Source organism: Melanostigma gelatinosum (genome assembly GCF_949748355.1).
Source record: "Melanostigma gelatinosum genome assembly, chromosome: 3".
In the NCBI taxonomy this organism is placed as follows: domain Eukaryota; kingdom Metazoa; phylum Chordata; class Actinopteri; order Perciformes; family Zoarcidae; genus Melanostigma; species Melanostigma gelatinosum.
Genome location: NC_136636.1, coordinates 17998771 through 18012338, shown reverse-complemented (window position 1 = coordinate 18012338; position 13568 = coordinate 17998771). Strand labels below are relative to the sequence as shown.

The 13568-nt window shown below is 42.6% G+C and overlaps 1 protein-coding gene across 3 annotated transcripts in view; it reads right to left on the bottom strand.

The window, feature by feature from the left end:
* Positions 1-13568, bottom strand: part of vgll4b (vestigial-like family member 4b) — a 35855-nt gene that overhangs the window by 12084 nt on the left and 10203 nt on the right. Inside the window, exons 1-2 of one of the 3 annotated variants that reach the window (XM_079266256.1) lie at positions 7177-7381; positions 1426-1654 (exon numbers count right to left, since the gene is read on the bottom strand). In XM_079266256.1, the coding sequence (XP_079122382.1) occupies positions 1426-1654; positions 7177-7258 (311 nt within the window). In that variant the 5' untranslated portion in view covers positions 7259-7381. Of the gene's footprint in view, positions 1-1425; positions 1655-2089; positions 2295-7176; positions 7382-13568 lie in introns of those variants that run through there. The other 2 variants (XM_079266255.1, XM_079266257.1) reach the window with 2 other exon arrangements.

Here is a 13568-nt window from a genome sequence, read left to right as displayed (position 1 = left end):
ATATGTGAGCCCAGACGGTCACAAGATGAAGGAACAGAGACCCTTCCCCCTGTGCCACGAGAAGACAGAGATTTATATCTGTAACACAAAAATAAATCCCTCTGCACTCGGACACAGGCCAGTGAGCAGATAGATCTATAACCATTCACTGAAAAGTTACCTTTACAATCTAAATGTGGGAAGTGTTTGTCACTCAGAAGAATTTGGTTTTCAACAGTGATTTCAATCAAACAATTTGCTTAATGTGCAGCAGGTGTTTGTGCAAGCGTGAACACATGACAGTATGTACGACACATGCGTCTGTGTGTTTACACACGCTTAACCACACAACACACTGCCAGTCACTGTGCTCCACTCTTAATCCAGGGCTTCAAGTATATCCAGCATGTCATCCACGGTGATCCGTTGTGTCATTTCACAGCCGTGTGGACTGCGAAGCAACAATTCAATTTTATTTGTATAGCCCAATACCACAAATCACAAGATGAGCCTCAGAAGACACGAGATCATCCTAACGTCGGATAAGGAATGCGGGATTCCTCTCCCATGATGGACAGGAAAGCAATACATGTTGTGTACAGAATGAACACAAGACAATTATAATTGAGTCAATACATAGGACAGAAATGATACATGTACATAGAAGATGATCACTCCTGATGATAACAGCAACAGTGGATATAGTAGAATGCTAATAATAAGAAAAGCAGTACAATAATGTGACTGGGCAGCAAAAACAACATGACTTCATAATATTACTTGTATATAATTAGTTTTACTTTCAACTGCACAGCTCCACCTAACATCTCCTTGCCTGCCGCGACAAGAAATATCAATGGCTGGAGTCCCATGACTGAGAAGAACTGAGACCGGTCCCTTCACAGCCAGTAAGTGCTCCAGAATCCCCGGAATCTCTGGAAGTGGGAACGTTTTCAACGTTCCCAACGTTCAACGTCAGTTTCCAAGCTTCCAGAGACATGTGGCTATAAGAAGAACAGCGTGGAGCCAGCTAAACCTGGCATAGCACCCTGGAGTCCAAACTGGGACTTCTGAGAAAGCCTGTCTGTCTGTCTGTGCACAGCTTCAACAAGCAAGGAAGCAAAACACATGGCCAACAGAAACCCTGGCATACACGGTAACGGTAGTGTGTATGTAGCTTCTCAGCAGCAAGGGGGCCTCTTCAATGGCCACATAGTGTGTGTGTTTGTGTGTGTGCGTGCGTGCGTGCGTGCGTGCGTGCGTGTGTGTGAGAGAGACAGACAGAATGAATTACAGGCATTGTATAATGGATTACGCTCCGTTATCGTGGACACGTGAGGACCGTTATCACGACCAACCAACATTGTGTTGTACGCTAATCTCGTCATATCTTCCGAGCCTATAATGGCGTCTGTTCGAAAGTATTTCTCAGTGTTTTGTACTCACAGCTGAGCGGCAAACAGTCGGCTCATCTTCGCCACGTGCTCGTTGTCGTCCATGTCGCTGTCCCCCTGGTCCCCACTCAGCTTCCTCTTGGTGGGGCTGATGGGAGGAGGACCCGTCCTGTGGTTGGAGAGGGAAGAGGACGATGAGGAGGACGAGGACGAAGAGGAGGAGGAGGAGGAGGAAGAGGACAGAGACAGGAGTCTGGGGTCCCCCCTCAAAGCGGCTTCACCTGAGAAGAGGAGACATGGTACAAGAGAGGGAGAGAGTATTTAGTGATGTTGAACCTCTATTAGAGTTCAAAGCATAGAGGAAGATATTCTAAATGGAAAGTGTAGCACCAGCGCTTACAAAAAAAAGGTGCTTAGCCATGGGTGTACAATTATGGTAATTAGTCAAAATTATAGTATTTTCAAGTAGAAGGCAACTGTTTTATTGCCACTTTAAACATGCTGACCACAGACACTACTTCATGACAGTGTTACCATACATGCTGTGTTCCTGCTCAAACTTCTGAATTTGTGTTGACATGTACAGTTTGCTGAGTGAGGCGCAAACCTCTGGCACAAACTGGAGTATCTGGTTTAGTAATGTTTTGGAGGAAATAGTTGTGGATGGCTTCTGCATACGTTTAAATGTGGTGTGAGAACTATTTCTCTCTGCTAACCTGCAGTCCTGTCCCGGTACAGAGCCGTGGGTGAGTGGGAGTAAGAGCAAGAGGGAATCAGGAAAACTACCACTGGCTCCGTCTCAGCTCGGGGACTTTCCACTGCTTCAACCTCATGCATCCGTCTGACTTTCCCCAAACAAAACATAAAGCCCAGAGTAAAAAAAAAACATTCCTACAGGCAATTTTCTCCACAACTACTCTCATTCCTTTTAGCAACACCAAGTGTTTTTTCCCCGTTTACATCTCCTGGACATTGATTCTGAGGATCTAAATAAATGGTGATACTTTAAACACTGCTAGCAGCACAATACTGCACTGTTTGTTCACTGCATTCATGTTGTAAATCACTCAAGGAAGTTTCCTGTAAACTAGAGTGGACAGAGTTCTTTTGGAGGAGAGACAACAGGGACTTTTTGGGTGCATGCGGTCGTAAACAACTGTATCATTAAGTCACACACACACACACACACACACAATGAAAAGGCTTTGTGCTGGTGTGCTCTATTCCTCCACTGTTCCTCTATGTATGTTTAGTTTGAGCACGGCCTCCCAAACACAGCAGCAGCTCCTCCCCCCCTCTCTCTAGCATGTTCCTGCTAGCCCCGCGGTGTGCCATGGCAACAAGGGTGACATCATTGTTTTTGGCAGGACAGAGGGCTGGCAATAAAAAGAAGGGAGACTGTGACACCACACCGTCCAATCAGGATCCAGGACCCATAGTGGCTTGTTAAGAGGTTCAGGAGTGAAGTGCTCAACAAGGGGAGAATCCCTGAGAACAAACAGGACATCTGGCCATTCAGAGTCAAACACTGAAGACCTAACTGCTGCGCAACAGTTAACCCAAGCAACAGTACACTCAGGCACCAGTTAGGTACTCCTGACTAAAACTACTGCAGCCTTGCAATGAATCCTACATTCAGAGATGACTGCATTAGTTCTAGCTAAGGATCCCTAATAAACTGGAAACTGAGTCTATAGATTTACTTAAACAAATTTAAAAAAGCCTGTGAGTCACCAATACAGAATTTTAATCGTAAAATATAAACATATCATTGTCACCTAATGATATGTGCACACAGCAGCAGGCAAAATAAACTGTAGAAATAGGCAGAAGCACAAAACGCCAAACCGAGAAAGGACTCTATCTGGTATACATATTTGTTCATTAGATAAAGGACACTGGATAAAACGCCATTTGTTTTGTTCAATGAGCAGACAATCAGTGGAAGTACAGCTGCAGCACAGAAGGAAGACTCCACTCTCTGCCCTCTCAGTTCATCAGGTCCATGTGATCAAAGCCTGTTTCTCTTGACAGAACTTCAAACAGCTTGCAATCAGGATGAGATTGGATTACAAAAAGAGGTCAACCCCTCTATCTCTTCATTTCCCTCTCATTTTCTCCCTCTCTCCTGTTTCCCCTTGAGGTACTTAAAAAAGGATGAGTCCGAGCATGCCCTCTTCTTCTTCTCTCTCTCTCTGCAAAGCAGCAGCTCGGTTATTTTTGGCTCAGTTTCTCTGTAACCTGAACTTGGCCCTCTGGGTTGCCTGCATTTTTCTAAGTCCATTGAGGTTTTAAGTTTTTGAACGCTTAAAAGGGACCGAGAAAGAAACAAAAAGCTCTTCCACAGAAGTTGTTGTCTGTGTGAGCTGAACTTTTAAACCGGATGTCAGATTGGTTTGATCTCTGACAGACAAGAGAAAAGGAGAGCAAGACAGACAGACAAAGAGGAGGAGACGCTTACAAAAGTAGATGGCCTTAAGGAGGTTTTCAACCTTGTTTATTTCCCAGCGCTCAGCAGCAAAAAGCGACAGTCAGCATTCCCCAGCCCCCCTCCCACCCTGCAGGCCTACAACTGATAGCGGCTTTACAGAAAGAGAAAGGGAGAGCTGGAGAGAGAGAGAGAGAGCGAGAGAGAGACGCATGAACAGACGGACTGACAGAGAAAGAGAAAACATTGCATATTACACATATCCTAATATGTATATATATATCCAAATCAATTGCACAGCTGGCTAAAAGCAGCCATTTTCAAATGTATAAGTCGAGAGCAGAGTATAATGTGGTTGGGAAATAATATAGTTTGAAATTAAATGAGAGCAATCAGCTGGTGTGAGATTGGAGCAATTGTTTGGAATGACTCACATATCTTATTATTATTATTATTATATCAATGGACTTCCTTCGTCAATTACTGTCACAACAATGTAATAATGTATGATATATAGGGCGCTAAAGGGCACACAGGATAAGGTTGAGAGTCACAGTTTGGTTTTTAAACTAAACTTTGTCAGTCAAATTAATGTCAGAAGGGGTGTGTCCATAACCAAAGTAACACACCTGGATTTACTACCAACCTTTCGTTCAACTGTCACCTATACACACCAATGTCTGATTCTTAATGTTGTTCAATTTTGCATTCATGCACACGAAGAGTCACGGAGGGAACTGGATGTGGATCAATGTCTTTATAATAACTGATTGTCTACGCATCAGCCCCAGAACAACAGGCGTCGATGAAAGGCTTCTTGCTTTTAGATTGCGTCGACAAGATGCTTGCTGTATTCCATTTCACATCATTCCAAGAACTGACCCGATTCTCAAAAAAAATTGTATTAACACAGAAGACTTGATCAGAGGAGGATTTGTGTTTAAGTGTAATAAGTCTCAAAGCACTAGGTGGTGGTTTGATAAAGCCAATTATTTAAGTCCACGCCACTAATCGCAGGTGTCGCCGTTAACATGATGTGGCGGTTGTTTGTTATAAAACTCATTGGAAGTGATGGATACTCACTATGGACACAGAGTATTGGTAATGTTGTGTATGGTTTTTCTGAATTCATGTCGTAACGTTTCACATCAGTTAGTAGCGGAAGCACGGGACTCATGGTCACTTCAGTAGTCTGTTTGTCGTGAGGAGACCCAAGTTAAGTTCCTGTGTCTTGCATGTCAGCCAGCTGATGATCATGGTGAATGGGGTGCACTTAAGGTGGACTGACATTTAAGGTGGACTAGCGCTACGCTCCTTTAAAGTGACAAGTCCTCTGAAGCTTTTAATGTTTCTTTTAACTGCTGAACAGATTGCAGGGTTAAACGGTGGAATATTAACATCCCCACTGCTAACTCTCTAACTCTCTAACATCTCATGAAACTAAAACATGTTTTCAAAGTTACTTTTAGAACTGACTTGATCAGTGCATCCCTAAACTGCACTTGCGAATAAATGTCGACGATGACAACAGTGTGAAGGTTTCAGAAAACAAAAGGAAGTACCAGTATATATGAGCATTTATTTGAGGGGGAATGTATTGTGAGTATGTGTGCTCATGCATACAATAACAAGTCAGCACACCCACAATATCACAAAGCTCATCCAACCCCCTTCTTGGCTTGACGTGTTTGAACATGAACGGCTTTTCTTTCACTCTTTTTTTCCAGGGTTGGCTCTTTTCCCTCTTCATTCATCTTTGTTTTCTTATCGCGGGGCACGTGATGGAGTCAGTTTTTAGCTCAGTCAGCTCAAAACAACACTCGCACACAATAAAAAACAAACAGAATAACCAATACAGTAGATGGGCTAATCATGTAGAGATGAGCTTAAGGTAGAAATAAAGCATTGTGTCCAAACACATCACCTACAAGAGACACCCAGAGGATATAAAAGTATAGAAACACCACTAAAAAAAAAAGTAGCATCCTCCCATATTCACTTCACTGACAAAGACAGGATTACACCTGAGAAAGATGATTTGCAGTGATACAGAAAACCCCTTCTGATTGACTTCAACCCCTCATATCTGCTGCACCATCACTGCACTGGAGAATGATCTTTCTCAAAACTTGAAAAGTCACATGCCTAAAAGAGCAATCATTTTGGGTCAAACAGGAATTGCAACACAACACAACACTCCCTCCCCACACAAAGCAGTGAAACAGACAAAAGTACAGCTCTGTTGACAGAGACCGTAATCACATGCTCAACCACTTAAAAAAAAACATGTTTCTTCTACTTGCTCCTATAAAATGGCACTTGGCCACCTGCCAAACTGCCTCTGTGACCCTCCCTCAAATCTGCAAAACGGGTTTTCAGTCGCACAGTCTTAATAAGAGAGCTACTCAAAGATCATGATATGTTACATGTAGAGAAGAGCTGCTAACTGTGGCACAGCAGCAGAGAGGGAGGGGGGAGATGAAAAGAAAGCCTGCTGATCAGTCTGCAATGAACAATCCTAACATTTGTTCCTCCTGTGCATTTGTTGCAGTTCATGACAAAAAGCTGACTTGAGTAGACTGTTTTCTTTTCAGTGCTGGAGTTGATTTCTGCATGTTGTGATAGAAATCAGGACCAGAGGACACAACTTGTATTAATCCCCCAAAAAAAATATTTTACATACATGGGAGCACTGACTGCAGGACAAGAGTTACACTGCTCCAAGAGTCAGTCACTTTGCTAATAAGCTGCTGCTCTTTGTGCTCTGTGTGTGTAACAATAACTTCTACACTGCTCATGCTAAAAAAAAAAGACAAGAGCAAAGAAGAGAAGAAGAGAAAGATAAATACCAGCCCTTATCTAATAGACAACTGGGTCAAATCACTACACACACCGTGTCAATACGTGAGATATTGTCACATCCTGATACAGCTAAAACCAGACATTTAACCACATATATCACAACGTTAGGAATGCAAGCGCTTGATATGATTAACAGACAGTAAAAACTCAGAATAACTGAGCAACTACCGTGAGCAACATAGTGGGAACCAGCCATAGGAGGAGAGCCATGAAATGACGTTGCTAACGGATAAAACTATGCTCCATGGGAAATATAAGTTAATGTTTCCAATAGCATGTTAGCACCAAGTTCAAACAGTTGAAAGGGTTATAACCCATTTAACTCCATATTCATAAGTCGTTACAAACTCAATTAAGCAACAACTTCTCTCTGCAGGGCTCGTGGAAAGCTAAACGTTAAGCTTCGGTGAGTTGAGTGAAAACTTCGCTCCACCACGTCGCTAACGGTTAACTCACAGCGTTAACGGACACTTCAGAGTATTTTTATTTTTTTAAACACACCGTTCACTTTACCTTCGTAGCAGAGAATGCCAATGTTGTTGTTCATTTTGTCCAGGTACTGGTAGTTCAACAGGTCCATTTTCGTTAGAAGCATTTATCGAGTTTTTACCCCCAAAAAAAGACCAGCTTTTTTTCTTCTTCTTCTTCTTCTTCTTCTTCTTCAACTCTCAAGCGACGGTCAAAAAGCGAAAGGCCCAGCCTCCAACTTTTGTTTTCTAGAAACCACTTTAATACAATTAAACCCGAAGAGTAATGACAGCGAGCCAATGATACTTAAAAAAAAAAAAAGTAAATATGGGTAAAATGTATCGCGCGATAAAAGAGCAACAGAAGAGTAGCGTCAGTTGTCCTCACAGCCAGCTGTAAGTCGACTGCACTGACACGCAGGCTATGCTCGGTATGACTCCTGCGCTGCACCAGCGGTTTGCTCTGGAGCTGAGAGGCGCGCACTGGGCATGCTCCATAAATCCCTGCAGCGCCTCAAATATCAGGGAAGTTTTACGTGCAAGATCAGTCTCTCCAAACACATCCGGACACCCAAAGCGCTGCAGCCATCCCATGTTAACTTTGCAGGGAGGTATAACAAAAGAGTGGCCTATCATAAAGACCAAATGCTGTAGTTTTGACACAGATTATTAAAAGGTATGGTTATTGAGGTACTGCATGAATCCCTCTAGGAATATAGAAGTGATAACTGAGGAGATTAGTATAACTTTATCATGGGGTGCGAGTCCCTGCAGGACTAATATAGTGATAGCAGAGAAGTATATAAAGACAGATAAGTCGGTGTAAACTTGTCTGTGGGAATAATTCAGCGAATGTTAAAAGACATCAGAGCGTGAATGTGACAAAAATAAAAGGTTAGATGAAAATAGAGGGAAGGGAAAACGTTTAGGGGGTTTTGCTTGTAATATTATTTTTGATGGTGGTTTCCCCGCAATCTACATTGTTTTGTTTTTTTATTTGTCAGGCTTCTTTCAACAGAATATAAGATTAGATTAAGGTTGGATTTGTATTCATACCAAGATTACCCCTCTGGTAGAGTATAGGGACATTAAGTTAAACATGTTAAAAAGAAAAGCAATGTAGATTTATAAATGCTCTGTGCAAAATGACAACAAATGTGTTTAAATTGCCTATAGTTGTCTTATAAGTGGAGGGTAAACTTCCATGTACATGTGAAAAGTTACCCAGGCCCAGTAACGTATCCTCAGTCTCAGCGTGGTTCTCTCCTGCCCTCTGGTGCTTAAGATAGGCTACTCCCAGGTTCTGTCTTCAATAAAGGGGGCCAATGTGGATAAAGCAGGAGGCAAACGGGATGAAAAGAAGAAATAGGTGGCCTCACCAAAGATGCATATGTGAATATTACATGGTTTGTGTGGACAGTTTCCTCTGAACATAATGAGCAGGGTGTGGCTGAGCTTTGGAGCATGGATTTATACACACACACACGCATTTTCCTTGCGTGTGCTTTCGTGTGACACATACCCACAAAACACACAGACCGGGGAAATGAGAGACGTTAGAAAAGTTCAAACAACATAATAAACACTTACAAAGTACTGCATTCTTAATAGGTAAGACCCAGCTTTGAAGTAAAAATGGAATATTTCCTCAAAGCAATTGAAATGACTCCGAAAGTTCTGTATTGCCGTTCCTTCATTCAGTCTTGCACCCAAAGCTGTGAACAAATATATCAAAGAAAGAATAAGATATAGTGATAATAAATCATGAGAAACCCAAAGCAGGAGAAAGGGGTTTCAGGCAGTTGGATGTACTTTTATATCATGGGCTCCATGCAGGCTAAAAGCTCTGTAGACTACATTTAAAAGGGACAAAGTAAGAGGGAAAGTTGTGGCTGCTTCGCTGGCCTCGGTCTCACTAAAACGTGCAGCTCCGAACTTCTAACACGGCTCAAAACTGGATTAACAGACTAATTATACGGAGGGTTTTACCCGCCTGGTCTCTCGTCTACACACAGGCCACAACAACAAAACAAACAAAGACAGAATGTGTGCCCGAACACTCATACATCTAACCTATACCCTACCTATCTCTAACGCCTCCCCCTTCCTCTCTCATACACTCACAAGCACATAAACAAAAGGCCTCTCCCCTCCAGTCCTCCCCCTCTAACGGCAGCTCAGAACTAAGGAACACGGCTCCTGTCTCATTGGATACCCATTGTTTCCAGTTTCACACACACACACACACACACACACACACACACACACACACACACACACACACACACACACACACACACACACACACACACACACACACACACACACACACACACACACACACACACACACACACACACACACAACGAGGCTCAGTGCAGACAGAGAGGCCATTCAGTGGGACTGCTTCCACTACAGCTGGTGCTGCAGATTACAACTAACTCAGAGGGGCTGAACTCAAAGCAGTGCATCGAAAAAGTAGGCTGAAAGTTGTTGCACAATTCACATTGTACTGCGCGTCAGAACATACACAACTTTGTTCTGGGAAGTCAAAATAAAATTGGCAAAGGCTTTACGAAGATTGGTCGATGTCCCAACATTTCAGGAAGTGTAAACCACAAAGCCGTGATAAGACAGCTCAACTGGTTCAGGTGGCACGAGTCGCTAAACGTCTTCACACATGTTCAACATGTTGAAAACAAGAAGTCATTCTCTTTACTGGAGGATAAAAGACAGTCAGTCACAGACTAGTGCCCCCATATGTCCGCCAGACCTCTGTGCATCAGCTTAGTTTAGTCTTGCTTCTGCTTACCAGATGCATAATGTGTTTCCCTGTGACTGCATTTGGGTCAACATGCTCATTTGTCTTGCAATTATCAGAAACACTTGACTTCAAATGTACATTAAAAAAAAGGGAAGAAACAGTGTTGAATACAGTGTCTTTGTTCTGGCTTGCATGCTGTAAGATTGAATAAGCATACTAACAAGATTAATGGTTACACAAGAAGTTGGTGAAATTCCACCTTTCTTCCATAGGACAAGTTGGTACAAATAACATGGCCTGCAGTGGTAATAACCTTTCCTCACCACTCTTTCCACATCGTGCCTTCGTCAGCATGACTCAAAGGTAAAGAGCTCGCCGTGGGGCTGATAATCTACTGTGATGCCCGGCTGCAGCTATAGAGTGGTCTCGCCGACGTCACGATCTCCTTAGTTACGAGGTCTGTCCGCCATGTTGGAGTACATACAGATCCTACATGGCGGCGAGTAAACAAGGAAGTGCGGCGAACATACCATACTTTGAATCACTGGATAGTGCATCAAAGGTTCGCTACCTGGCCAAATTGAAGGTTATTGGTAATTTGGATCCCTATACGATGAGTGCAGATGGTTTCAGTGCCGATCCTACTTATCTTCCATCGGTAAACTACGCCAACATCTACACGTATCTCGTGAACACCCCCAGTCCTTACACAAAAGACGAGTTGGAGTGCTACAAAGGGCTCTACGCTTATAATCAGTTTGTCAGTGGATGGGTCCGAGACGTCAATGCAACGGTCGTCGAGAATTCTCATCTCGTCATTGGAAGAGTAAATATATACAGATCTGGTCCGATATTTAGCAATATTCAATGTTTACTCAGTGCAAACAGACACGTGTGTTTGTTTACATTGTACATGCATGTCATTGTGTGCGTGTGTGTAGGAATTAACTTTAAACTAACCTCTAACTTCATCCCCCCCCCCCCACACACACACACACACACTCATATATATATATATATATATATATATATATATATATATATATATGATCTGACGTTAAACTCATATCAAGCAATGCTGAGGCTGCATCTCTGTGTTCCGCCTGTTGTACACGCTCGACACGTCTCTGGTACCGACTGCTGTCACGGGCCGATGAAGCTTCGGTAACCTTCTCATGTCCAAGTTTAATTTATATTTCCTTTATTAAATACTGTTCACAAACGAATTTGTAAATAAAATCACTGACCACTTATAAAGTGATCCGCACATACTCTAGTGTACGCCAAATTCCATTCCTTTATATCTCGAGAGATGCGTGACAGCCATTTCTCGCGACGTCGCTTGGATAGCTCCTTCGTGTCATTTCCTTGATGTGTAATGACCGCTGGCAAACGAAAGAATGATTTCTTGTCTCTATCAGCTCTGCTGCCACAACCAACGACAGCACAAAAGTTCACCATGATCGATAGGTGATGCGACTCAGCCGTGCATGCCAGTGGCTTTGTGTGTACTCCAACATGGCCGACAGCTAAACTGTGACGTCACACGAGACCACTCTATAGGGATAGCCGCTGTTAGAAAAGTATCCGCGTAATTTAAGTCCTGACAAAATAATCAGCTTGAGTTGGACCGTGGTAATATAGTTTGATTTCTACTCTGGAGCACTTGATTAGCAGCGTTTTATTGACTTTAAAAATGAAATGGATATAGGATCCATCAATGCACTCACCCATTCACCCATGTTTCATTTAGCGGTGTGGGTATACAACTGCCCTTCATCTCCAGCACAGAGTTCCTGCCTCCCTGTCATTATCCTCGTTACTTCCTGCATGTCTTATTTATTTATTTGTCTAATCTATCATGCCAAGGCGTTACCACGCCTACCAAATCCTCTGCGGTGTTGCGTGTCTCTCTGAACAGGTCTGGGCCTCTCCAGGGAGCGGGGTGTGTCTGGATAACAACAGCACACAGGCCAGGTGGTGATTCATTCTAATGCTTCATTAACACGCTCCACTGTTGTGACACAAACACTGAGAAAATAAAAGACCATCAGATGATGGTAGAGTGTAAAGAAAGCCCAACTTGCTTCTGTTTTTCTCACCTTTTCCTGCTTCCTTTCATTCAGTCTTTCCATTTGTTTACAGAACTAAACTATCTTTATGGCTTTTTGAAAATGAATGAAAGAGGAAATATGTTGTTGTAGGTTTCTCAAGTTGGCCTTAAACTTTATTCTAAACACGATTCTTAACAAGCCAGAGTAGAAGAACAACTTATATACTGGCAGAGATCAAAGGTCAAATCCTTGATTCCTTCTGTTGAAATACCACCACACCATTACAGGCTTTGTTTACATGGTGACGTAATGCATTGAAGACGTTTATCCCCTCGGAAATTTCTTGTCTCGGCTATTGATATCAGGGCGGTTACATAACTGTAACTTTTACACAAACCTTGAGGCTATGAAAGGTTTGGTTACATATAGAATGTCTATAAAACACCGGACCTGTATTACAAGTCATGATGCTCACGGTCATTTTTAACCTTCTTGAAAACAAACTTTTTACAAATCTTGGACGGTTTAAAAATATTGCACATCTAAAATGTGTCTGCTTTTTAAAAGCCATCAGACGAAGAACCAAATTTTCATCTTTCTGTGAAGACATTTACATTATCGTCACCGTATTCAGAGGCAAAATTACACAGCAGCACAAAATACAGACTCTCAGAGGAGGAAATATCAGGTTACTCCACCGAAACAATGTTAACAGGTGAGCTTGTGAAAGTGAAGCCGTTTGTCATTTACCACCGTTGTGTAGTCTGCACTCCTTGTCGATTTAACAAATCTCTTCTCTCACAATGCAATATCTAAACGTCCGTCCTGAACCTCTTCTTTCCGCCAAATTTTGTTTACAACACAAACAAAACAAACACGAGGCAGACGGTGGCTGCGCTCTCACACTCGTGCAATTGTGCCATTACCACACTCATGTTCTGCATCTGTGCCTGGATTACAGCCTCGGCATGCTCAGATGTCGTCAACAAACCTTTATCTCTGGATGCCGAGACTACAAATACAATACATACTTTTCTGAGAGGAGTATGTTCACAGAATATCAGACCTCTTCTCCAACGGCATTTGGGACAAAATTACCTTGAGAATGTATCCCCTAAATCTCTTTTCATGTTGTGTGCTAACTTCTTCCTTCTGAATACCTGCACATATGGGATGAATACAACTCTCTGAGTCATGAATCAAATCAACTGATTTCACTGAAGCTCAGTCTGTCTCAGCAGGAACATTTTTTTAGCACAAAAAAAAAGGTTAACTGTGTGAATGGCTTTGCGATCCCGTTTCATTTAATTCTCAGTAACTATGGTGAATGCTATCAGAAAGAGAGGCATGTAAAGTATGTGTGGTCAGCACAGCTCTGAGAAAAAGTTCCCTCGCTAAGACAGCAGAGCTGGTTTGGGACCAGCAAGCATGGAATTTACTGAGGGCAAATGTGGTACACGAGTTATTTAACATTTTAGCCAATATTAAGAAAAGTAGCCATCGCCGCCCCAAATTCAAGCAATCACTTTTGTCAGGTGAGGACCCTGAACACATGTTTCACTCAGGTATTTTGATGAACAGGTGGGAGTGAGAAGCTCCATCTATTAAGGTAGTGGCTAA